At 42.1% G+C, this 26,826-nt stretch overlaps 1 protein-coding gene across 1 annotated transcript; it reads right to left on the bottom strand.

The window, feature by feature from the left end:
• Positions 1-449: 449 nt before the first annotated feature.
• On the bottom strand, positions 450-26,826 carry LOC115163641 (solute carrier family 25 member 36-A-like). Its single transcript, XM_029715685.1, has 8 exons — positions 26,753-26,826; positions 26,444-26,610; positions 17,587-17,751; positions 14,199-14,276; positions 5,797-5,897; positions 3,890-3,956; positions 3,486-3,778; positions 450-3,286 (listed from the first exon to the last, which is right to left on the bottom strand). Exons 2-8 carry the CDS (start codon positions 26,482-26,484, stop codon positions 3,093-3,095), a joined length of 939 nt encoding a protein of 312 aa, XP_029571545.1. The 5' UTR covers positions 26,485-26,610; positions 26,753-26,826; the 3' UTR covers positions 450-3,092.

The following is a 26,826-nucleotide window of genomic DNA, read 5'->3' as shown; positions in this document are numbered from 1 at the left end:
ATCTAGACCCATGACAGTCATTCTTTTAGCAGCTGCTGAACACGTCAACTGGACTGACTCACGCTCACACACTCTTATGATCTTTAAACACCTGCCCCCCAATCCTCAAACACATATCAGACTAGTAATTGTGTCTTCCTGTATTATACTTATGATAAAATGTATTACTCTATTTTACGGAGCCATTTACTTTATGTTCGTATTATTGTTGCACTGTCAAGAAAGAACCTGCACGTAAGCATTTAGTTGGATGGTGTATACCATGTGTCCCGTACATACGACTAATGGAAACTTGGGTGTGTTTGTTATAAGAGACTTGGTAGTTTGCTGCTGGCACCTGAAGTCAATACTACCATCTGCTGGTTATAGAAATGAACTGTTTCTTTCCTTGACAGTAACGTTTTAGACATTTTCTGGATACAATCAAACCACACAAAAATGACAAAATGCCCCGAGCACCCTTTCCCATTTATAGATTTTTGTTTTACAAACCAGGGGTGTGAGAAGAATGCATAGTCAGCCACGCATCTAGGAGGCTCGTCAAAGACCTCATGAGCAAATACAAAACACAAATTAGAGGAAACAAATGGAACAGGAACACAACAGTTAGTCAATGGACTGAGAGCATACTGACACTGACACACACACCTACAAAACAAAAAAGGGCACGACAAGATTCATATGGAACGGAAACACACTCACTCTCAAACACACACTATTCAGACATAAGATGAGAACAGACCCATGTACCAAATGTCTGTGGTTATAAGCACACACACACAGACCCAGAGTAGAAACATGCACATGTTGGTCAGGGATGGGCAACTGGCAGCCCTCATGGATCAATATAGATATTCATTATACAGGGAGCTCCAACTACTGGGACAGTGACACGTTGTTTTGGCTCAGTCTCCCCATTTTAGGGGACCAAAAGTATTGGGACAAATGCACTTAGGTGTATTAAAGTAGTAAAAAGTTCAGTATTTGGTCCCATACTCACAGCACGCAAGGATTATGTCAAGATTCTGACTACAAATGTGTTTGATGCACTTGCTGTTGTGTTTCAGATTATTTTGTGCCCAATAGAAATTAAATGGTAAATGTATTGTCATTTTAAAGTGAATTTTATTGTAAATAAGAATAGAATGTTTCTAAACTCCTGAATGAATCGTGAATAATGACGAGTGAGACAGTGACAGACGAATACAGGTGCAACTTAAACATGTGGTTGTGCACCCTCTCTCTCTTAAGGAACAGTAAACATGTTATGACCCTAATTCTTATTTCTAGCATTAGTGTGACCTGTGGATATTTGACTGAATGGCTGCAGTGATGCTTACATGTGCTGGGAAGGCTCTTCGTGCTCATATCATGTGAGTGGGGAAAGGTCAGTCGGTAAGGTCGTCTCTATGGTTACACAAGACTGAATGTAAACAGGTAGACAAAGAGATGAACATTGAGTTCTCACAGTTTCAAAATGACAAATCAGAAAATAACAGGAAAAACAGCTAAATAAAAGGGAGTCGACAGATGAAGTAGACAGCAAGTATCTTTCTGTTTAAGGCATTAAACAGTCAGATTAAAAAAATTGTTTCCCCCCCAAACATTGGCAACTTGTTTTCTTTAAAAAAAAAAAAAAATTTTTGTAAAAACACATATACTGCATAAAGTATGGGGATAGACAACACAGGGTCTCCTTATCGTGTAGCATTTCACACACGTACACAAGAGAATCCCATCTATTCCCAAAGTGAACACCGGACAGAGGATTGTCTCATGTGTAACACTTGCTTGGATTCTGAGGCAGAGAAAGAAGAGATGCAACTGGAGGTCAGAGCAGGTCTATAGAAAAATGCAGAAAGAATCCCACATACTGTATGTCAAAAGGGGGGAGGAGGGGAAACCTTGGGGTTCAGAAGTTCACCCTCCAATCCCCCCAAAAACATATAGTTTACACTCCCATGACTGGGCAGAAAAATGCAACAATGTTACATCTTATGAAGACATTTATACGATTTCATATATTTGTCTTGTTAAGTTTGTAAACTTATGTTTTTTTTTCTGTCTTAGAATATTCACAAGGTTGCCATCTGATGTGAGACAATGCTCCCATAGTCTTTTGTTTGTTATTCCTTGTGTTGATTACCATTCAAGTAGTTTAAAATGGCGGATGATTCTGGTCAGTCTGGGTGCTACGAGGGAGTGGGTCAAAAGGTTCTTACTATCACCCACTTTACAGAACAAGCACACAAAGAGAACACTGTAAAGACTGCTGCATGTGTTTAAGCTTCCAGTATGAGTCAGAGTATCAATGCTTATAGTGTTAGTCAGGGCCGGCCAGACTGGCCCCTGTAGGGACGACCTGTGAGCTTGTTGACCAACAGGGATGGAGGGGTCCTGAGCACAAAGCAGACCCGACGAGCACTGTGTGGTTCTGAATGCCTGCGGTCCAATGAGATCCAGAAACCAGGGCTGGTCTGACCTTTGCTCTTCTTCCTCAACCTCACATCACTATTGTGCATCTATACAGGTCAGTTAAAGTCGTCGCAAGGCACGTCCCTTATCCACCTCGCTCAAACCTTCAACCCTATCCTTAAGACCTCCCTGCACTCAACAAGCCTCTACTACCAATTGCCCCCTTGACACACAAACCAGAGAAATGATTAGTATTGTTAGACTAAAATAGCTTGAGTGTTCTCCCCACTGTACCTGCTCCAGTAACCTATGCCCGTGTAAAGAAGCTTATTTAGGAGAGACAATAAGAGGGCAAGAAAAGCAGAGAGAAAGGGCTCCTAAGAACTCATTTTCAATGACACCGCTTCTTTTTAAACACCTTTAAACCATATCCCCAAAACAAACATGGTGATTTCCTGTCTACCAACCCCTCTTCCTGTGTCGTGCACCCCTGAAAACAACCCAACTCCCCATCCCAAAACAGGGTGCTTTAGTTTTAGACAGGATGGAGGGACTGGAGGTGTGAGAGATGACAGTCCCTGTTTCTTGGGGGTCTCTTAGTGCCATTGGTTCAACGTGGGGTGTAGACCCATCTCTCTCTAGGGTTTAATCTGGGGTCGTAGGTCAAGGGACAAAGGTTAACCATTTAGCATGTAGACCACTAGTTCGTAGGTACACATCATGATGGCGGTGTTGGGGATCTGGCGCACCAGGTGGGTGGTGAGGCCGCGGTACAGTGCCCGGTAGCCCTCTTCCTTGGGCACCGTGGTCAGAGTCTGGAAGAAGGAACGGTACTTGGTGCCTTCCTCCCGTAGCCGGGTCCGGATCACTTCTGTAACGATGGGAAAAGGAGAGGAGCACGCTCATTTCCTGGTCCATTTAAAATAAATACTTTCCCAGTACTGGATTCCATACCGGAACCAATACTAACTACAGGTTCTAACTAGTCTAAGGACTACAAACACATGACTGACTATAAACCCCATATCCTCCACTCCCACCCTCCTGCTCCCAGGATGCAGTGCCCTCACCGTGGGGATAAGCGATGGACGTGGCACAGGTCTTGGAGGTGGCGGCGGCGAGCATCATCCCCACAAAGTCCGAGGCATCCTTGGACGACTCCTCCTCCTCGTCGTCCATGTGCTGCGCTGCCTTGACCTCCAGGAGGCGCCGCTTGATGCTCTCGTAGATGACAAAGTGGATCACAGTCTCTGAGATTCCAGCGTAGGACGCTGACATTCCCCGGTAAAACCCTCGCAGGCCTTCTGTCTGGTACACCCGCCGCAAACACTCAAAGGCATTCATGGGCTTCTCCCCACGGTTCCTATGAAAGGCAGGCGGAAAATAATTTACTAATGGTACAAACGACAGAGACGTTGTACACCACATCCTAAATCCACCTCTAGCCACTACTGACTCAGACCTGTGTGTTTACCTGGAGTCCAGCTGCATGCGAGTCTTGATGAGCCAGATAGGGTTGGTAGCTGTGATGGCTGTGAACCCTGAGAGGAAGGACAAGAGCTCTGATGATTCAGACAACACCAGGAGTGTCTGTCTACCAAGCTGTAGAACAAAACACTGTCCAAATCTTCTCTGAAGCATCAGCCTTAAAGGGAATTTAAAACTCAACACGTTTTTAAGAGAGAGACGAGCTCATGAACATACCACAGTATGACAAGGCCTATGATATCTGTGTTGTGACAGCATGTTAGTGTGTGTAAAGGTTACACTCCCATAATTGCAGTGTTAGACTGCTTTAGCCTGGCAGTCATGTTGACACTGATCTCAGGGTTATTCCTAGCTCTGCAGATGCCACTTGGCTACACAACTCTCTATCACATATCTACGATGTACCAATGAGCTCTCTGTATCACATCTCTCTCTACCAATGGCAAACAGGCTTCTTTTCTCACCAGTCATACCAGAGCCAGTCTATTCCCCTCCCTGAGCTCCTGCATCACAGAGAGAGGCCTGCTATGTGGAGTGGCCACTAGAGGGAGTATTTGGGCAGACTAAATAAAGCAGAGCCAACCTTGATTTGACTGGTGGAAGGACTGAGCCATGCTGCACAGAGGGACAGGGTGTTAACGTAAACCTGTCAAAAACACAGTCTCACGGTCCTCCATTACAGAAACACGCAGCGCTCTTTAAAAGCCCAGCTTGCTTGACTGACCTAAATTCTAAAAGGGTAGAAGCCAGGAGTCTAGGCTACATGACATATTGCTCCTAGGATCACTGACACTGGACAGAAATAATCATCTAGAGATAGAATGGATTTCCTCATCTAGAAAAGGCCAGTGTGTGTGTGTGTGTGTGTATATAGATAGAGATAGAGATAGAGATAGAGATATATATATATATATAAAAAATACTGAACAAGTTGGAGTTTTACAATATAATTTTATGATAATAGGCAGAATCTACCACACACTTTTGCTGGAGGCAAAAGGCAAAACTGGAGAAAAAGTCTCTGCATCCTTCTAGTCAGCTGCAAATGTCTTTAATTGTGGCTGAGCTTCCGGTCTGTGGACCTTCATCAGGACATCTCATGTCTCCAACATGTATGAAACCAGCTTGCGTCTAGGAAGGCTGTTTAGTAGAAGATCTTCCAAAAAAAATGCCTGCCAGGGAGTTGATCTGCGAGTATCAGCCTGATATGCCAGGTTTAACATGGGGTTGTCACTTTGAAGCAGAGGTGAATAATGGCCAGGGGAAACAGATGATTCAGTGTGTGTACAGGAGGCCTAGGGAAGTGTCTAGGTTTGAGCTCTTGCCTAACTGAGACTTGTCTTGAAAAAGGCTTTGTAGACTCAACGTCAACAATAAATAGACTTTATTGTACTCCCTAGCCTTTGAAAAATCAACAATGTCCTAACAAAATGCAGATGGAAAGACAGAGAGACGCCTCGTGTGAGAAACTAGTTTAGGCACTAGGTTAGAGGATTAGGTCATATGAGGAGCTGTCACAGGAACCAACAGGCTGAGAGCTGCTGGACAGATATACTGTAGCACGAGACTACAACATAGAAACCTAACCCTACAATAGGAAGGTAAGGTAGGGGACCTCTACAGAACTAGTCAGTCTGGGTTTGACTGGACTTACCACCACTAACCTGGTCAGGTCCAGCTCTCTGGCATGTCTGACCAACACATTAGAAGTGGTCACATCACATGACTCTCCAGGTTAGCCTATCATCCAAAATTACTAGCTACAGTTGACTGAATACTCACACAAAAATGGATGATTGAAAGTATACCTACCAATGAAAAATCTAGAAATAAAACTGTAAAAAAAGACTGCATGGTATAGTGTTAGAAAGTGGGTGAGGTTGGTGTGGTTACCTGCCAAGCCAGCAGACACCATGTGGACCTGTGTAGAGTCCGGCTGAAACACTCCATTCAGTCTCTCTTTGGCACTGGAGTATGCAGCAAAATAGATGGCTCTGGAGGAGACAGGGTGAGAACATGATACATACTTCACAGCACAGGAATCAACATCTTCACCGTCCCTGGTGGGGAAACCCTTGTCCTGCCAAGGAACCTACAGCAAACAGTAGAAGGTACATGTATTCATACCGAACCGTTCCGTATTGGGGACTTCGGTTCGGTCCGCACTGTGAACCCGAATGAATACATAAAAAAATATATAAACATAAAAACCACTAGGTCTATATGCTATGTCTACGCTGTGTTGTATGCCTGGACTAAATCTGTTTTAGGCTATTCTGTTGAAACATTGAGCCTATCCGCACATTGTAATCAAATTTGAATCTTAATTTGCCGCATTTCAAGGTCTTTTTTTGAGGCGGAGCCGGGAACTAGTTCTGTACGATGGCGAGTGGTAGGGTCGATAAACCAGGGGGATTCTCCATCAACGTTTAAAATCTACAGTTTGGGAAAATGTTGGGTTTCCCAATAGATTACAACGGCAATGGACAGAGAGTTGTGGATAAAACACAAAGTATGTCACCACTGATCAACAAGAATAGCTTATGCAGCTGCCAACATCTGAAACTTTTACGTCGACAAAACTTCAGTATTCATACAACCGGAGCAACACGTAAACACAAAATAACAACTTTGTCTACCCTCTGCATTCAAGTAGCCATTCGCAGCTGATTCTGACCGGGCAAAATAAAGAGTGATAGGTATGTTAATGGCCGCGGATATGAGCCCATTCTCGGTGGTTGAGAAGAATAGTAGGTTTCCGCACCTCGTGAAAGTGCTCGAGCCACATTACAAACTGTCTTTTCGCACCCATTTCAGATATAGATATAGATATATAGATATAGATATATATACACACACACACAGTGTATTCGTAAAGTATTCAGACCCCTTGACTTTTTCCACATTTTGTTATGTTAGTCTTATTCTAAAATTGAGTCAACTGTTTTTTCCCCCCTCATCAATCTACACACAATACCCCAAAATGACAAAGCAAAAGGTTTTTAGAAATGTTCGCTAATTTATTACAAATAAAAAAATTAAAATATCACATTTACATAAGTATTCAGACCCTTTACTCAGTACTTTTGAAGCACCTTAGTCAGCGATTACAGCCTCGAGTCTTCTTGGGTATGATGCTAAAAGCTTGACACACCTGTATTTGGGGAGTTTCTCCCATTCTTCTCTGCAGATCCTCTCCAACTCTGTCAGGTTGGCTGTGGAGCGTCACTGCACAGTTATTTTCATGTCTCTCCAGAGATGTTAGATTGGGTTCAAGTCCGGGCTGTGGCTGGGCCACTCAAGGACATTCAGAGACTTGTCCCGAATCCACTCCTGCGCTGTCTTGGCTGTGTGCTTAAGGTCATCGTCCTGTTGGAAGGTGAACCGTCGCCCCAGTCTGAGGTCCTCAGTGCTCTGGAGCTGGTTTTCATCAAGGATCTCTGTACTTTGTTCCGTTCATCTTTCATTTGATCCTGACTAGTCTCCCAGTCCTAGCCTCTGAAAAACATCCCCACAGCATGATGCTGCCACCACCACGCTTCACCGTAGGGATAGTGCCCGATTTCCTCCAAATGTGACACTTGGCATTCAGGCCAAAGAGTTCAATCTTGGATTCATCAGACCAGAGAATCTTGCTTCTCATGGTCAGAGTCCTTTAGGTGCCTTTTGGTAAACCCCAAGTGGGCGGTCATGTGCCTTTTACTGAGGAGTGGCTTCCGTCTGGCCACTCTACCATAAAGGCCTGATTGGTGGAGTGCTGCAGAGATGGTTGTCTTTCTGGAAGGTTCTCCCATCTCCACAGAGGAACTCTGTCAGAGTGACCATCGGATTCATGGTCACCTCCCTGACCAAGACCCCTCTCCCCGGTTGCTCAGTTTGGCCTGGCAAACAGCTCTAGAAAGAGTCTTGGTGATTCCATTCTTCCTTTTAAGAATGGAGGTCACTGTGTTCTTGGGGACCTTCAATGCTGCAGAAATGTTTTGGTACCCTTCCCCAGATCTGTGCCTCAACACAATCCTGTCTCAGATCTTTACGGACAATGCCTTCGATATAATGGCTTGGTTTTTGCTGTGACATGGACTGTTAACCTTGGGACCTTATATAGACAGGTGTGTGACTTTCCAAATCATGTCCAATCAATTGAATTTACCAAAGGTGGAATCCAATCAACTTGTAGAAAAACTCAACGATGATCAAATGGAAACAGGATGCACCCGAGCTCAATTTCGAATCTAATTGCAAAGGGTCTGAATACTTATGTAAATAAGATGGGGCTTTTTTGTTCTTTTTTTACATTAGCAAACATTCCTAAATACCTTTTTTTGCTTTGTCATTATGGGGTATTGTGTGTAGATCGAAAAAAAAAAAAAAAGATCCTCGTCAATTTTAGAATAAGGCTGTAATGTTACAAAAGTCAAGGGGTCTGAATACATTCCAAATTCACTGTAAGAAGCCAAAGCTGTAGTTGTCAATGAATTTGCCAATGCACCGCACCCTGTGTTGCTCTTACTACCGATGGCTGGAGCTCCCAGGGCTACAGAGAGCTACTTTACAGTGACAGCCCATCACATTACCCCGGACTGAGATGCACCCTGTGTTGCTCTTACTACCCATGGCTGGAGCTCCAGGGCTACTTCACAGTGACAGCCCATCACATTACCCCGGACTGAGATGAGAAGTACGTGCTACAGAGTCACACAAGTACCCATATTTTTCTGTTGGTTAGAAAACATTATAGCAGAGGCCTATACAATGTCTGAACCATGTTTACACATTGAGTAGTCGTGTGTTTTCAATTAAGAAAATCCAAAGTGTTATTTTTGATAGTGCTCTCATCAGGCATTATGACTCATGATCATATATGGAATCAGGAATACCAACACTATGGATTTTCTTAAACAAAAATTAAAGCTGCATTATGTCACTTTTTGTGCGACCTGACAAAATTCACAGAAATGTTAATTCTCATCGAAAGCAACCTAGAAAGCGGTAGATCTGTTTTATATGCTTCCCGTTTTTTGTTTTTTTACACCAGCTTTAAACTGCTGAACAATACAATATTTTTGGTTATGGAAAATATACTTCACAGTAGTTTAGATGGTACAATGATACTCAATATACTTGCATGTTTTGTCACAAACTGAAATTAGGCGAACTATTCAAATAGTGCATCTTTAACTAGAATTACTGTTGGCATTTCATTTTCCCGCTGTACTAAAACCGAACCGTGAACCCAAAAGCACAATACATAACAAACCATAGGTTTGGTGAACCGTTACACCCCTACTAAATATGAGTAAAGACAACAGCAACAACGGCTGAGCTGAGTGTTTCAGTTTAAATAGCCCTTATTGGACCAAACGCAGTGCTAAAAGGAGTAGGGTTGCACAATTCTGGTATTATTTCCAAAAATTCACCAGAAGTTGTGGTTGGAAGATTCCAGATTTCCTGCTTATTCCCTCCTGGCACTGGGAAACTTCCAAGCAGGATTTATGGAAAACCTAGGAATTTGGGGGAAAAAAATCAGTGGAATTGTGCAACCTTAAGTAAATACATTCAGTACACACACTAGCCCTGATCTCTTAGTCTTTCTTCAACAATTAGCTACCTGTAGGTCTAGAAGCACATTTGAGGTGACAGGCCAGGCTGTTTCTGCTTCTTCAGCCAATTTGCCATTGTCTCACCATGTTTGGCTAGGCAGAGATGTATAAACTGTTGACTACACTAGAGGTAGTTTATACCTATATCCAAACATGTTAAAAAAGTATTATTATTTTTAAAACACTTACCACTAAATGCTTATCAGTCACAGTGTGTGTGTGTGTGTGTGTGTGTGTGTAGACGTGTTTAACTATTCTTGTGCGGACCAGAATTGGTGTTATGGTTAGAATTAGGTTTAGGAGCTAGGGTTAGTTTTAGGGTTAAAAGCTAGGGTTAGGTTTAGGGTTAGAGTTAAGTTTAAGGTTACGTTTTTGGGTTAAGGTAAGAGTACGGGTTAAGGAAAATAGGATTTTGAATGGGACTGAAATGTGTGTCCTAACAAGGTTAGCTGTACAAGACTGTGTGTGTGTGTGTGTGTGTGTAGCCTAGGCTATATACACACACACACACTACATGACCAACATTTTGTGGATACCTGCTTGTCAAACATCTCATTCCAAAATCATGGGCATTAATATGGAGTCCAATGCCGGTGAGCTTTACACCACTCCAGCCGACGTTTTGCATTGTGATCTTAGGCTTATGTGCGGCTGCTCGGCCATGGAAACCCATTTAATCAAGCTCCTGATAAACTGATCTTTTGCTGACGTTGCTTCCAGAGGTAGTTTGGATTTTAAAAAAAGATAAAAATCGGTAGCGAGTGTTGCAACCAAGGACAGTCGATGAGTTTGTGTGGCCTATCACTTCGCTGCTGAGCCGCTGTTGCTCCTAGACGTTTCCAATTCACAATAACAGCACTTACAGTTGACTAGGGCAGCTCTAGCAGGGCAGAAATATTACAAATTGACTTGATGGAAAGGTGGCATCGTATGACGGTTCCACGTTGAAAGTCACTGAGCTCTTCAGTACAGGCCCTTCTACTGCCAATGTTTTTCTATTGAGATTGCATGGCTGTGCGCTCGATTTTATACAACTGTCAGAAACAGGTGTGGCTGAAATAGCTCAATCCACATATTTGAAGTGGTGTCTACATACTTTTGGCCATGTAGCGTATTTCGTGTTGCATCAGAGGCCCAGGTGATTTGACTCTGCATCAGCATCTACCCAGACAATGTCAACAAAGCACTCCACATACACTTAGCACAAGCTCTTGTTAGACATAGCATTAGCTAGCTTCTACCATTAGCTACCACTTAGACGCAACATCATCAGCGGGCCAGGGGATAATTAGCATTAGTAGCAATTTAACAACTAATCTTTTCTCTCACTCCTACAGATGGTTAGCTCACTGGCTGGCTAATGTACAGTGCTACTCTGAGCCCTGATCACTGCCGCTGTGATCGGCTTCTCTCTCTCTCAGAAACCCTAGTTTGGTTGTTCTCTTCTTTATCCTCCACAGTGACCGACAGTGTTATGTAACAGCATTAAGACTGTGGGATGGACAGCCTGATGCAGTGCATTAGTGCTGTTTGTCTAGTCTAATACGGAACCCAAACCGGCTGCGCGCGTGCGCCATCGTGCATACATTTATTTTGTCCCCCCACAGCAAACGCAATCATGACACGCAGGTTAAAATATCAAAACAAACTCTGAACCAATGAAATTAATTTGGGGACTGGTCAAAAAGCATTAAACCTTTATGGCAATTTAGCTAGCTAGCTTGCACTTGCTAGCTAACTTGTCCTATTTAGCTAGCTTGCTGTTGCTAGCTAATTTGTCCTGACATACACATTGAGTTGATATTTTACCTGAAATGCACAAGGTCCTCTACTCTGACAATTAATCCACACAAAACTGTCAACTGAATCGTTTCTAGTCGTCTCTCCTCCTTCTAGGCTTTTTCTTCTCGACTTTATATTGCGATTGGCAACTATCATACATTACGTGCATTTCCGCCACCGACCTCATTCGTCTTTGTCACCCACGTGGGTATAACCAATGAGGAGATGGCACGTGGGTACCCGCTTCTATAAACCACTGAGGAGATGGGAGAGGCAGGACTTGCAGTGCGGTCTGCGTCAGAAATAGAACTGACTTCTATTTTAGCCCTTGGCAACGCAGACGCTCGTTGGCGCACGCGAGCAGTGTGGGTGCAATAATTGAATAATATAGATTTCGAAATGTATTTTGCAACGCTGGCGGTGTAGTCAGCCTGTAACAGATGGACAAGGAATGAGATAAATCACTATGACAGTGATTGACTGATTCACAACTCCTCTCTGTAAAAGTACAATTGTAAGATGTAAAATGGACCCCCGTCAACTTGTGACACAGTAACCTCCCAGAACCCCTTGACTATTAACCACGGCAACAAAGTGACCCCTCAGACATTCCTACACAACAACTGAGAACTGACTCCAGTGCTAACATCCACTGTGTGTGTGCGCGCAGTTGACCTCCAGTGGGTCAATGTCAGATAATGTTAATAGTAGCTCCTTCCACTTAGGATAGGCTAGATTAGGGTTGTCAAGGGAGGGTATATTACTGGAAACTTTTGAAGTTTACCAGTAAACTACCTGATTTTTGGTATCTTCCAGGGATTTTATGTGGTCTATCACAGGTCATCTAGTGGCCATTTTGGGTACTTCAGATAATCACAGGTGTAAAGGTCTCTGGGCCTCTGTGTGGCCTTATCACATGTAAAATATATGAACAAACTTAATGAGATGATTTTAAAATAAAACAAAATAGAATGAAACAGATCTAAAACATTCTAAATATAAACCATCAACTTAGTGAATTCCATTGATGTTTGAAGGTAGACTTAGCAATTTGACGTAGATGTAGAAAGTAAACAGTGGGTCAATTTCTGCAACAACTAAGAGTGTTAAAGCATGAGGATCAACTTTCAGCTGTTTTGGTACCCTGGCTACCATGCTGTGAACAGCGTGAAACGAACCCGTGCACATGCAGAGATACCGTGTGTGACAGAGCGATAAGAGCGTCTGCTAAATGACGTAAATGTGTTGCATCTCGCTCATCTCAATATCTCCGGTGCTGCTTGTGGCAATGGAATTTCACAGAGTCTACCTTTAATATGAGGGTTTCAACATGAAATATCGTCGATTGTTTTTTTTGTTGTTTTTTTTACAAACTCTTTTTTATTATGTCAATATGTATTCGTTGTCAATGTTTTGTCGTCAAACTGGTGGCAGTTGTGAAAAAAGTCAATAGCTGGCCATTGTTGATGAGATGCTTTTTTTCCCTCTTCTTCAATAATTAGGCAATTTTTTCTTGAAACATATGGTCTATCTACTAGAAACTCGTGGACACAAATATAATTAAGTTATCTATGAATTAGGGCTGTCTACCACAAAAAACAATCTTGGTCGACCAAGAGTAGTCTTTTCTTTCGACCAATTGATTACATTTTTTAAATGTGTATTTTTCCATATGTGTTTTAGTAAAATCATCTAAACTCAGCAAAAAAAGAAACGTCCTCTCACTGTCAACTGCGTTTATTTTCAGCAAACTTAACATGTGTAAATATTTGTATGAACACAAGATTCAACAACTGAGACATAAACTGAACAAGTTACACTGACATGTGACTAACAGAAATTGAATAATGTATCCCTGAACAAAGGGGGGGTCAAAATCAAAAGAAAGTCAGTATCTGGTGTGGCCACCAGCTGCATTAAGTACTGCAGTGCATCTCCTCATGGACTGCACCAGATTTGCCAGTTCTTGCTGCAAGATGTTACCCCACTCTTCCACCAAGGCACCTGCAAGTTCCTGGACATTTCTGAGGGGAATGGTCCTAGCCCTCACACTCCGATCCAACAGGTCCCAGACGTGCTCAATGGGATTGAGATCCGGGCTTTTTGCTGGCCATGGCAGAACACTGACATTCCTGTCTTGCAGGAAATCATGCACAGAACGAGCAGTGTGGCATTGTCATACTGGAGGGTCACGAGGAAGGGTACCACATGGAGGAGAGATGTGCATTGTGCATCTTAGCCACACTCTCCTTCTTCTTGGACAGTGGCATCCCGCTGCCTCCTCAATGGATTAGTCTCAATGGATTAGTCCTCAGACAGGTGCAAATCAGACAGGTGTCTCGTGTGTCATTCATTTTTATATCTGCGATTGAGCAACTAAAATAATCTTGGTCAACCAACAGCCTATCGACCAGTCGACTAAATGGGGTCACCCCTAATATGATATATATTTTTTAAATATATTTTTTTACAGTTATTCAAGAATAAATTACCGAAGTTACGTTAGATTGCCATAGATTTTGTTAAGATTCCGGTAACTTTGGTAAATTACCAGTAGTTTTGCAACCATAGGGCAGATACTGCGTAGAGCACACATACAGTGAGCTCTAAAAATATTTGGTTAGTGTCAAATTTTTGCTTGTTTTGGCTTCGTACTCCAGCACTTTGGATTTGAAATGATACAATTACTACAAGGTTAAAGTGTAGACTGTCAGCTTTAATTCGAGGGTATTTTCATCCATAACGGGTGAACCGTTTAGAAATTAAGACTTTTTATGTGTCAGGTAACTCATCTGCTTGAAATGTTTGGATGGAAACGTGGTTAGTGATATTGTTTAGCCTGAAATATGAAATGATTATACAATAATACAATTTCATTAATCTAAAATGTTTTATGTAATGTTGGGTGCTTACCTGGAGGGGGCCACGCCCACTAGGTTAGGCCCCAGGCCCCTGAACAGAGAGCGGGCTCCTTCTTTCTCAAGAATCAACCTGAAGACAAAAAAAACAACATCTTACCCACCACTCACAAATATTCACATTCTTTTCACTTAAACGTCAGTGGCGTTCATAACAATGAACTAGGAATAGGGTCTGCTGAAAGCCTTGCTGGGTTGTAACAACAACAACTTGTAGAAAGAAAAACATGAAGTATGATAGTAGTTTGATACGATGTGATACATCCTGCTGCTGGGGTATGCTACAGATCCCCAGACAGGCCTTTCCCTGAAGGTAGGGGAGAGAGAGAGACGAGCTCTAGGAGTTGGATTTCAGTCCACATGGCACTGCCTGCCGAGGAGACATGAGCCAGAGCAAACAACATGGGGTTTCGTGAGGAGGGAGGGATCCTAATGCCAAACCCCACAAGAGGATAGGGGGTAGAGCGGAGGGCGTGTAAACACCCAACACCAGCTCATTTTTACTCTGGTTTCTTGAGACTTCTACACATTAGGCTACTTAGGACTGTTTAATGTGCAAAGCTGGAGGGCAATGACAGTAATACATCCCAAACTATCAAAACCAATAACACAAGCATAAAGTATTGTATTTGTACAGTTTGATGGTTAACGAACATATCTAGACATTGGAATATAGGCCTATGCCTGTTTGATCTTGTGAGCTGATATTGTCATAGACTATGTTACTTAGGGCTGGGCGATATGGCCAAAATCTCATATCCCGATAAAGATGCATATCACGATATAGGTCATTTCTTATCCCGATAAAGATACATAGAATTGAAGTCGGAAGTTTACATACACTTATGTTGGAGTCATTAAAACTCGTTTTTCAACCACTCCACAAATTTCTTGTTAACAAACTATAGTTTTGGCAAGTCGGTTAGGACATTACTTTGTGCATGACAAGTCATTTTTCCAACAATTGTTTAGACAGATTATTTCACTGTATCACAATTCCACTGGGTCAGAAGTTTACATACACTAAGTTTAAACTGCTTGGAAAATTCCAGCAAATGATGTCATGGCTTTAGAAGCCTCTGATAGGCTAATTGACATAATTTGAGTCAATTGGAGGTGTACCTGTGGATGTATTTCAAGGCCTACCTTCAAACTCAGTGCCTCTTTGCTTGACATCATGGGGAAATCAAAAGAAATCAGCCACAAAATGCAGACCTCCACAAGTCTGGTTCATCCTTGGAAGCAATTTCCAAATGCCTGAAGGTACCACGTACACCTGTACAAACAATAGTATGCAAGTATAAACATCATGGGACCACGCAGCCGTCATACCGCTCAGGAAGGAGACGCGTTCTGTCTCCTAGAGATGAACGTACTTTGGTGCGAAAAGTGCAAATCAATCCCAGAACAGCAAAGGACCTTGTGAAGATGCTGGAGGAAACATGTACAAAAGTATCTATATCCACAGTAAAACGAGTCCTATATCAACATAACCTGAAAGGCCGCTCAGCAAGGAAGAAGCCAATGCTCCAAAACCGCCATAAAAAAAGCCAGACTATGGTTTGCAACTGCACATGGGGACAAAGATCATACTTTTTGGAGAAATGTCCTCTGGTCTGATGAAACAAAAATAGAACTGTTTGGCAATACTGACCATCGTTATGTTTGGAGGAAAGGGGGAGGCTTGCAAGCCAAAGAACACCATCCCAACCGTGAAGCACAGGGGTGGCAGCATCATGTTGAGGGGGTGCTTTGCTGCAGGAGGGACTGGTGCACTTTACAAAATAGATCGCATCATGAGGCAGGAAAATTATGTGGATATATTGAAGCAACATCTCAAGACATTAGTCAGGAAGTTAAAGCTTGGTCGCAAATGGGTCTTCCAAATGGACAATGATCCCAAGCATACTTCCAAAGTTGTGGCAAAATGGCTTAAGGACAACAAAGTCAAGGTATTGGAGTGGCCATCACAAAGCCCTGACCTCAATCCTATAGAACATTCGTGGGCAGAACTGAAAAAGCACGTGTGAGCAAGGAGGCCTACAAACCTGACTCAGTTACACCAGCGCTGTCAGGAGGAATGGGACAAAATTCACCCAACTTATTGTGGGAAGCTTGTGGAAGGCTACCTGAAACGTTTGACCCAAGTCAAAACAATTTAAAGGCAATGCTACCAAATACTAATTGAGTGTATGTAAACGTTTGACCCACTGGGAATGCGATGAAGGAAATAAAAGCTGAAATAAATCACTATTATTATTCTGACATGTCAATTTCTTAAAATAAAGTGGTGATCCTAACTGACCTCAGACAGGGCATTTTTACTTGGATTAAATGTCAGGAATTGTGAAAAAAAAACTGAGTTTAAACGTATTTGGCTGAGGTGTATGTAAACTTCCGACTTCGACTGTACATATCACATTTTCTGTAAATTCAATGAATAAATAGTTTCTATAAAATGACCACATGCAAAGACCTATTTCTTATTACATTTTGAATTATACTCAACAAATAAGGTACTTAGTCATATTTGATTATATCTCCTTTTATTTAGAACCTTTGTACAAATTTTCAATTAAGCACATAACAAAGTATAAAATCTAAAAAAGGTCAATAGTAAACACTTCAACTATATTTGCAAACAAAATAAATATAGGCCTAAAATATATATATTTTGGGGGCTTGCCTGTTTCGCATGTCATTTTGGCATTAATACTTGTCACATGGTACCTTGGGTCGAGTGTTAGCACCAACTCACGAAACGGTGTAAATTGGGGCCCATGTCTTTGCAGATGTAAGTTGTAACGGCAGCTGTTATCTCCTTCCATCTTCCTGATTCTTTGCCATATGGTGTGCCGCCGGCAAAAGCCTCTTGGAACGTCTGAGTCGGGGGTTTGTTTTGAGCACTCTACTGTACTTTTTGGGGTCTCATCCATACACACTCTCCGTACTGTTTCACGTGAGTCTTGCATAGGTGGTAAAAAAAGAGGTTAGTGGTGTTTGAGCCTGTTTTCGGGACCGGCCTGCGGCATATTTTGCAGAGGACAGTTTCCTGGTCCGTGTCAGACTCATACACAAACCACGTCTATGTAAACAAAGTAGCCCCTCTTTTAGGTACGAGCTCTGTGTCTCCGTGCCACATTCACTCTCCTCCATGTTTGTTTGTGTTGCAAATTTCTGTGTGGAAGAACGCAAAGCATCGTCCAATTGACGAAAAATATTGCCGTAAAGGGTTTGATTTGCGACACAACGAAATAAACAATAGAGCATAATATGAAACGATAAGACGTTTTTCTATCGTCCCACGATATATATCGTCATATCGCCCAGCCCTAATGACAATGCTAGTAAATCAAGTTGTGCAGGCTGAATATAATACCCACTTGAGGCAGTGCAGGGGTCCTGGAGGGGACATGCGTGCTACGCTGGGCCCATTGACGGTACTGAGCTGCACCTCAGACACGTAGAGTGTGATGTGGGATGACTGTAGTCTGGTCTTCACCACCTCCAGGGGACAGGTCAGGATGGCTCCTACCGTTCCCCCACACCTAGAGAAGGAGAGAGAACATAGTGGGGAAGAAAACAGAGGGATTTTCTGAGGTGGCAGCACATATCACTCAGCTGCTCGAGAAAAGCAGCAGACAAACTTGCTGTCTGGAAGGTGCTGATTCCATTACAGAAATACACTGTGAATCCAGAGGATCTGCGGCTTGTGGAGCAATGTGGAGACTAGGGGAGGCTTGTTGAGCCGAGTGGGGACTAGGGAAAGCATGTGGGGCAGTGTGGGGACTAGGAGAGGCTTGTGGGGCAGTGTGGGGACTAGGAGAGGCTTGTGGGGACTAGCAGAGGCTTGCGGGGCAGTGTGGGGACTAGGAGAGGTTTGTGGGGACTAGGAGAGGCTTGTGGGGACTAGGAGAGGCTTGTGGGGCAGTGTGGGGACTAGGAGAGGCTTGGCTTTGGAGAGTCAGCACAGTAATGCCCCGTCTGTGGAAAAAACTGTTCTCGTCTGGAATGAATCAATGCAATAGCAAACACTGTGTGCCAGTACCTTTCACACACCTAAGTTGACCTAATGCTTTCCAAAAGCACACAAATGACCAGGCTACCAGAAATACTGTCAGACATCCACAAATGTCTATGACTGTGAGTCTAAGCTTCTTTATATGAACTCTTGAATACAACATGGTTTTGACTGCAATGGAAGTGGGATGATTTGAAAGAAGAAGCCTACATTCTACGAGTCCTTTGGTGGCAATATGGCAAGTAGAAAGTATGTGTTTATAACCTAGCCCTGAGCAATTGCCCTGTGTTGCATCATAAAATATATTTAAAAAAATAAAAAGATAAATCTTTTCAGCCAAGCCCCAGTAAATTACAGATACGGTGGTTGATCCTTCATCCATACTTCTATTGAGGCAGATACAGATGGCCACAGTAAAAAGACAGAGGGAAGCCCACCTGCTAAACATGCACGCCTGGCACATGTGGACTGCGCATGTCTACACATGCGACAGAGCATGAGCACCGTGGCGGACATTAGCAAAGGTAAACAATAGGAGGGTGCGGTGCTAAACGCTCTCTTCCAATAGTCCTATGTCAAGCTACTGATGTTATTTTGAAAGAAAGGAGAACATGTCTAGGCCTTTTTCGCAATATGTCTGCCATGTGTAATGAAACAAACTTGTTTTTATTATGATGTCAAAAAAAAGATAGGAAAACAATAAAAGGCTTGAGACGCAACCGAATGTTACTGGGAAGGGGCTAGCCGACTAAACTCAACGGTTTACAATGGAGTCGAGCAGTGACTAGTGTAGGCTGACTGGAGTTCCCGACATCACTTAACATTACGTTTTTATTAAAAACTACAGATTTCTTACACATGACATTGTCCTGTGTAAATGCAAGCTATTCTTTGGGTGTTGAAATCTGTTTATGCAAAGTCAGAACTCCAGTCTGCCCACACTAGTCACAGATCAACTCCATCGGAAATTGTGGAGTTTAGTTTAGTCGGCTAGGAAGCAGAAAAACCCAGCCCTGTTGATTAGGCTACTACCCATCATAAACTAACGATTACCTCTATTCCTTCCAGAATGGTTCACTCATGTCACCAATAGAAGTCACCCTCATACAGTAGGGGTCTTCCAACCCTCTCTGACATATTTCACAATTGGTTGTCTGGGCTGAAATTGGCCATGTGCGGACTTCCGGCGACGATGTGGTGAGCAGCAGCAGCTAACTAAAGAGATTCGCAAAATGAACAAAAATCTCAGAGAAAATTACAAAAGTGGGTGAAGATGTGGCTGAAATAAAACATACAGCGGACACTCTCGACAACCATGTTAAACGCAGAAGAGAAGATATCAACATTGGAGGACAAGAACACACACCTAAACCACACTGTTGAAAAAATGGAGACTGCCAGAAAAACTGGAAGAATGACTTCAATACCAGGAAAATCTGAGAAAGTCGGAGAAACACACTTCGGAACAGAGGGGTTCCCGAAATCCACATAAATACGGTGGATTGTGTGAAAGACATTTTACGCAATCTATTTGAGGACACACAGGAGGATGTTAACATCATGACCATTGAGAGAACACATCGGACACTGACGACACCGCGCCCCGGACCAGCCCCACGTAACCCCCGGCCTATCCTGGTGAAATTCTTACCATACACTGACAAGGAGAAGTTCCGGCTCAAAGCCAAATAATTTAGGACTTTTTGCTGCAAAAGGGACAAAGGTGGAGTTTTTCCCTGACTTTTCCAAGGAGGTTCAGGACAAGAGAAATGCGTTCACGGAGGTAAGACGTATGTGCATAAAAAGGGGACTAAAATACTCCTTGCAATACCCTGCCGTGTTCTGGGTTACTGTGAGAGGATCACTACGTCGTTCTTACTGACCCAAAGAAGGGTGTTGCGGACGTCAATGAGGCTGAACAATCTGAGTAGCGTGGTAGGCTATGGAAGATCCACATGATGGGGGTGGTTCATCAGGGATGGACTACCATTTTTCCCTAAGCTGATAGAACTTCCTATGTTGTGAGCAGTCTCACGGAGTGTTTATGCTGTGAATGTTGCCTATAATGCATCTTTCTGGTTTACAGTTGATATCATTATAGTACTAGATTGCGCAGGATTATAATCCAAGCATATCATTCTGTTTTACGGTCATAGTAGGGATAAACATATCTATTCTTTTAAGTTTTCACTCTTATCATAACAGCAATAGTTGGTAGACATAGGCTACAACAGGCGTGTTCGTGCCATGCATGATGGGCACAACCCAAAGTTTACGTTTATTTTATCATTATTATGACCTATACAAGTCTCCCTTTGGTGTTTGTTCTCTGCTTACATTGCTGCCTTATGGAATTAGACAGTTCATGAGAAAGGTAATATCTTCTCTTTGCGAGTATAATGATCAGCCTGTCTTTAGGTTCAATGTTTTTTCTATGACATGTCATCGTTTCAAAATGTATATGGTCATGCCTATATTTGGCGTCGGTAAAACGTTCTTATTCTTGTTGGAGCGTCAGTGCTGGGAAGACCTCGAGACACTTCACACGGATGAAGGCCTGGTTTAGGAGAGGGTGATTTTTCGTTTTGTTTTTGTATCTTGTGGGTTTGGGATATGTTTATGACATTTGTTCAATGGGAAGTTTAGTGTTCTATTTGGAGTGCACTACCAGTCGTTCACTTTCTTTGATTCTCTAAGCATTGACTTAAAATATTCTAACAGTCGTCACGTTTTGGTAGTAGTATATTTACATTATAAATCAGGATTATAAAATTAGGCTCCTGGAGCATTTTTTGAGAAATCCAAAACTGTTGTAACCTGTAACCTGGTTGTAACCTCCAAAACTCAAGAAGCAATTAAAACACTAAGGATGCTGGTTTTTATGATATATGGAGACTGATCAATCCAACCACTCGTGAGTACACATTATTTTCGAATAGGCACACTGTTTATTCACGCATCGACTATTTTCTGATCTCACACTCTCTCATAGATAAAGTGGGTGCTTGCAGTGTGGACACGATAGCTATGACAGATCATGTGCCCATTGATCTGACTGATGGAATAGGAGAAGGAAGAGAAAAATGGAAATGTTGGTAAATGAACACCAGCCTAATACATGACAAGGTGTTTTGTGAATTCCTTTGTGCCAGTACACACTACAAAACAGTGCGAAACAGGTACATGTCTGGGAAGCTTTTAAAGCTTACATACGTGGAGTAATGATACAACAGTCAGCTACTATTAACAAATTAGATTAACAGAAAATGTATCAACTTGAAACAGAGTTCAAAACTCTGGAGAGGGAATATTGGTCCAATCCTAACAACATTTCTCTGGTAAACCTGATAAACTAAATATGAGCTGAATACTTTATTCAGTAAAAAAGTGGAATATTTCCTGTTCAGGCTGAAGCAGAGATGGTAAGAATCAGGTGAAGGTAGGAAAACTGTTGGCCAGTATCCCATCCCATCCCATCCTGGGATACCCAGTGATTTCTATAAAAGGTTTGCAAAGCACCTTAGCCAAGAAATATCGAATACATTTAACAAATCGATTGACAGGTGAGCTCCCACCTATGAGTGACGCAGTAATCACCCTAAACCTCAAAAAGGTAAAGGATCCCCATGAGTGTGGGAGCTATAGTCCAATTTATTTGATAAATTGTGATAGAAAATTGTTTACAAAACATCTGGCTATGAGGGTGAATCATATCATTAAGAAAACCATAAATCCAGACCAGGTGGGATTTGTGAAAGGCAGAACTTCATCTGACAATCTTAGACGCCTATTGTATGTCATCTGGAAGGCAAAAGATTTGGATACTTCAGTGGCAGCCTTATCCCTAGACGCAGAAAAAGCCTTTGACAGGGTGGGCTGGGACTACCTGCATTATACTATAAAATACATTTGGATTTGGACAGGGCATTCAGAATATTATTAAATGCATGTACAACGACCCCAAATCCATAGTAGTCACTAACAGACTACGATCATCTCCATTTTCAGTAGGACGAGGCACAAAACAAGATGACTGTCTCTCGCCTCTCCTATTTATTATAGCATTAGAACCATCAGCCGAAGCATCAGATTATTTGAGTAAACAAAAGGTGGGACTGCAGAATAAAATAATGTCCCATACAAAAAATATATGGAGTCACATTCAAAAGAGAGAAATCTTCACCTCTGCTTCATTATGGAACAACCCTAAACTGAAAATAGGAGGACACATGGTTTTCTGGAAAGATTTGTGTAGAAAGGTGATAAAGAACAACGGTTGTCCATATCAAGAAAACTCATTTAACTCTTTTGAAAAACTAAGGTCCAAGTATAATGAACAGAAACAAGACTTTGAGATATCTCCAGTTTAGAGATTTATATGTTTAAGGTAAGCAAACTATCTGTACATTCTGATATAAGTGTTAAGATGTACAGTTGAAGTCGGAAGTTTACATACACTAAGTTGACTGTGCCTTTTAAACTGCTTGGAAAATTCCAGAAAATGGATGTCATGGCTTTAGAAGCTTCTGATAGGCTAATTGACATAATTGAGTCAATTGGAGGTGTACCTGTGGATGTATTTCAAGGCCTACCTTCAAACTCGGTGCCTCTTTGCTTGACATCATGGGAAAATCTAAAGAAATCCGCCAAGACCTCAGGGAAAAAAAAGCAGACCTCCACAAGTCCGGTTCATCCTTGGGAGCAATTTCCAAACGCCTGAAGATACCACATTCTTCTGTACAAACAATAATACGCAAGTATAAACACCATGGGACCACGCAGCCATCATACCGCTCAGGAAGGAGACACGTTCTGTCTCCTAAAGATGAACGTACTTTGGTGCGAAAAGAGCAAATCAATCCCAGAACAACAGCAAAGGACCTTGTGAAGATGCTGGAGGAAACAGGTACAAAAGTATCTATATCCACAGTAAAACGAGTTCTATATCGACACAACCTGAAAGGCCGCTCAGCAAGGAAGCGGCCACTGCTCCAAAACCGCCATAAAAAAGCTAGACTAAGGTTTGCAACTGCACATGGGGACAAAGATCATACTTTTTGGAGAAATGTCCTCTGGTCTGATGAAACAACTATAGAACTGTTTGGCCATAATGACCATTGTTATGTTTGGAGGAAAAAGGGGGAGGCTTGCAAGCCAAAGAACACCATCCCAACCGTGAAGCACGGGGGTGGCAGCATCATGTTGTGGGGGTGCTTTGCTGCAGGAGAGACTGGTGCACTTCACAAAATAGATGGCATCATGAGGCAGGAAAATGATGTGGATATATTGAAGCAACATCTCAAGATATCAGTCAGAAAGTTAAAGCTTGGTTGCAAATGAGTCTTCCAAATGGACAATGACCCCAAGCATACTTCCAAAGTTGTGGCAAAATGGCTTAAGGACAACAAAGTCAAGGTATTGGAGTGGCCATCACAAAGCCCTGACCTCAATCCTGTAGAACATTCATGGGCAGAACTGAAAAAGCATGTGCGATCAAGGAGGCCTACAAACCTGACTCAGTTACACCAGCTCTGTCAGGAGGAATGGGACAAAATTCACCCAACTTATTGTGGGAAGCTTGTGGAAGGCTACCTGAAACATTTGACCCAAGTTAAACAATTTAAAGGAAATGCTAGCAAATACTAATTGAGTGTATGTGAACGTTTGACCCACTGGGAATGCGATGAAGGAAATAAAAGCTGAAATAAATCATTCTCTACTATTATTCTTTATTATTATTCTGTGTATGTATACTTCTGACTTCAACTGTAATTTGCAAAGGATTCTCACATACCGCAGGGCTTATATATATATATATAGCTACCTTATAGGTGGATTTAATGGAACTTGTAAGGTCCTGAAAGCTGTATGGGAAAAAGACCTGGAGGTAATTTTTAGAGGAGAAATGAGAGATGCCTGGTCCAAACTGATTCAATTTAAAGTGTTCAATAGGATTTACTGGACTCCTCTAAAAGTTGCTATAAACACAACCAAAAAAGTCACATTGAGACACTGGAGGGAGAAGGACCCTCCCTCATATAAGGAACAGTACATAGCCTTGGCAGAAACAGCTTCATATGAAAGATTGATTTATAAAATGAATTGTCAACTCAGTAATTGTATTGATATCTGGGGACATTATCTCTCAGCGATAGAGAAAACAATCTGTAAAGGCCTGATAGATGACTGGTAGGGGAAGGGATTTTTGCTTTGTTCGTTTTGTTTTTCTTTTTGTTATATTATAGTTATGCATGGGGGTGAAAAATTATAAGGTTGTTTCCTCTTTTTTATTGTATGTGTGGTTCCGGTCGGGGATTTGGACACACCATTCAAATGAGTGGGTGGGTGAGTCCAGGCTTTTGACTGGTACTGTATATTAATTTCTGCCAATTTATTGTTCAGTGATACATGTAATTCAATTGCATTGTTCTATCGTGAAAACAAAAAACTATTAAAAATAATAATTAGCCATGTGCCTTTGTTTACAAGAATTAAGGAGCGCTCTTGCTCTGTATTGATCCATCTTGGCCTTTTTCCATGAGTCTGTGAGTAACACATGCAGGAATGCTTCTTGCCCTGCAGCCTCAAGCTTGACATACGCCTTCACACACAACAGCGACCCAGCTGAAATGTGTCCTGAAATCTTCAACATAATCTTGAAAGCATCTCATCTGTTGTTTCACTCTATTGACCATATGAATGTGCATAGTAAGAGTCGTGATATAATTTTTCTACAGCCCTTGCATGTTGTGGTTATTTATAAATCAAATCCTCATCTAGCCCTTGATCATGACTAAGTTCAGGTTCCATTACACATAAGAGTCATTGGAAGAAGGATCTCCTGTATGTGGAAATGTTGTTAAGAGCCCTGGGGCTGGGCTGAACAATAACACCCATCGCTTGTGGTATGGTTTTGGAAGCATAAGGATTTTATATTTCATATCAAAGAGAAATACTTTTCTAAAAACAAAAAAGGTTGAATTGATACCTTTAAAGGGTTAGTGTTCCCACACTACCATATCTCCATGTTACAGCGCGTGTTTACAGAAGAACCACCTGTGCTAATTCACTATTGCGCATGCTCCAAACACCTGGGTGTAACAGAAGAAGGCTGCCAGAAATGTGTTGTCAATGAAAAATACTTTTGGCTGCAACTGTGATAAAGCCGGTTAAAACAGTTAACAGTAAGTGTGTATTTTTGGAATTATTTTGATTTGAAAGTAGAGGGATTTAAGTTTTTAGAACTGTATGGCAATTTAGAATCAATTTATGTTTAGGTGGAGTATTTGGTTGTTTTGGCTGCCAAAGCAAGTCTACCTCTGAAAATAACATATACCTTGGACCTTAAGGTGTAATGGTAACGTTAGGCTCCTTATGAGCACATTTTGGTCTAGTCCTCATACTATCAGTCTTTGCTCACTTCAATGTGACACTGACAGTGTGGGCATCATGACTATTTACCATTACAACCTTGGGCTGCATAAGTTTAATTGGAGAAGCGTTCCCCATCTGCTGCGGCAGTTCAGGTAATGTATAGCTGGCCATCGTAGACCTTGGAGAGCATTTGTTTTGGTTCTGACGCCGCATCCTGATCAGATGCCACTATTAAATACAATACTTATACCTCAGTGAGAGAAACCGGATAGTTTACAGCTTACCACAATATTAGACGTCCTCTTTTGACCGTTAATGGTGCATTAGTTGCACGAGTAGCTAAATAATTTGATAGTAAAGGATGACAGGCAACGTTAAGATTAGCTAACGTTAGAATGTGAAATAAGGTCAAAACAATGGCATCCGAGCGCACGTGCTAAAACGAGTATCAGCGGGGTTTTGGCTAATAGTCAGACAATATAACAAGTTTGTATTTAGAGAATAGCAATAGAAAAACTAGTGAACAATAGAACAGCTGGCCATGTTAATTTGGGCGCAAAACTTCTACATAACGCCGCAAAATAAATGGTCCTACCAAAACCAGACGGGGTCAGTTATGACATTGAATTTAGCTAGCTAATATTAGCTAGTTAGCAAGTTAGCAAACATCTGCTACAGGCACATCATCGGGAAGGAGTCCAGACTAACAGCAACCAATAGATAACTAGCTAACTAGACATATTTTAATTGTATTGCTTGCTAGCTAGCTTCATCTTCCATTCTATTATGTTACGTACTGTTACAGTGGACTGTATTACTAGCTAGCGATTAGCCATGATACTCACCCTCCAGCAAACAGATGAACCAGGGTATCTCTCTGACTCATTCTGTCTCATATTCACAGGACCCGTACGCAGGGCACCACTTTGGGTTGGTAGGAGGGCTAACCACAAGGAATTTGTAACTTATTGATCACTAGTCCAATGCGCCGTGTTGTGGTGGAGGTCAGTTGCTAGCAAAAACGAATATATGTAACGTTAGCTTCCCCCGATTAAAAATCTCGCGGTCTCGACAGTGTTAACAGGGATACTATTTTGCCATAGTGCATGTATTTTTCTAGTGAATAAATGAAAATCGTTGTGATATACTTATACCCCGACACATCTTTGGCATGACTGTTTCATTCCTCGTCGTCAAGCCGAGCCACACTGAACGCTACAGCGACATG

The sequence above is a fragment of the Salmo trutta genome, chromosome 26 (genome assembly GCF_901001165.1).
Source record: "Salmo trutta chromosome 26, fSalTru1.1, whole genome shotgun sequence".
NCBI lineage: Eukaryota > Metazoa > Chordata > Actinopteri > Salmoniformes > Salmonidae > Salmo > Salmo trutta.
This window is presented reverse-complemented; position numbering and strand designations above follow the sequence as displayed.

Coding starts and splice junctions, on each gene's coding strand:
- LOC115163641 (XM_029715685.1), bottom strand. CDS start 26,484: ATGAGTCAGAGAGATACCCTGGTTCATCTGTTTGCTGGAGG. Junction 14,277..17,586: donor GGACCCCTGCACTGCCTCAA/GTGGGTATTATA, acceptor TTTTGTCTTCAG/GTTGATTCTTGAGAAAGAAG. Junction 5,898..14,198: donor GTGGGCGTGGCCCCCTCCAG/GTAAGCACCCAA, acceptor TGTCTCCTCCAG/AGCCATCTATTTTGCTGCAT.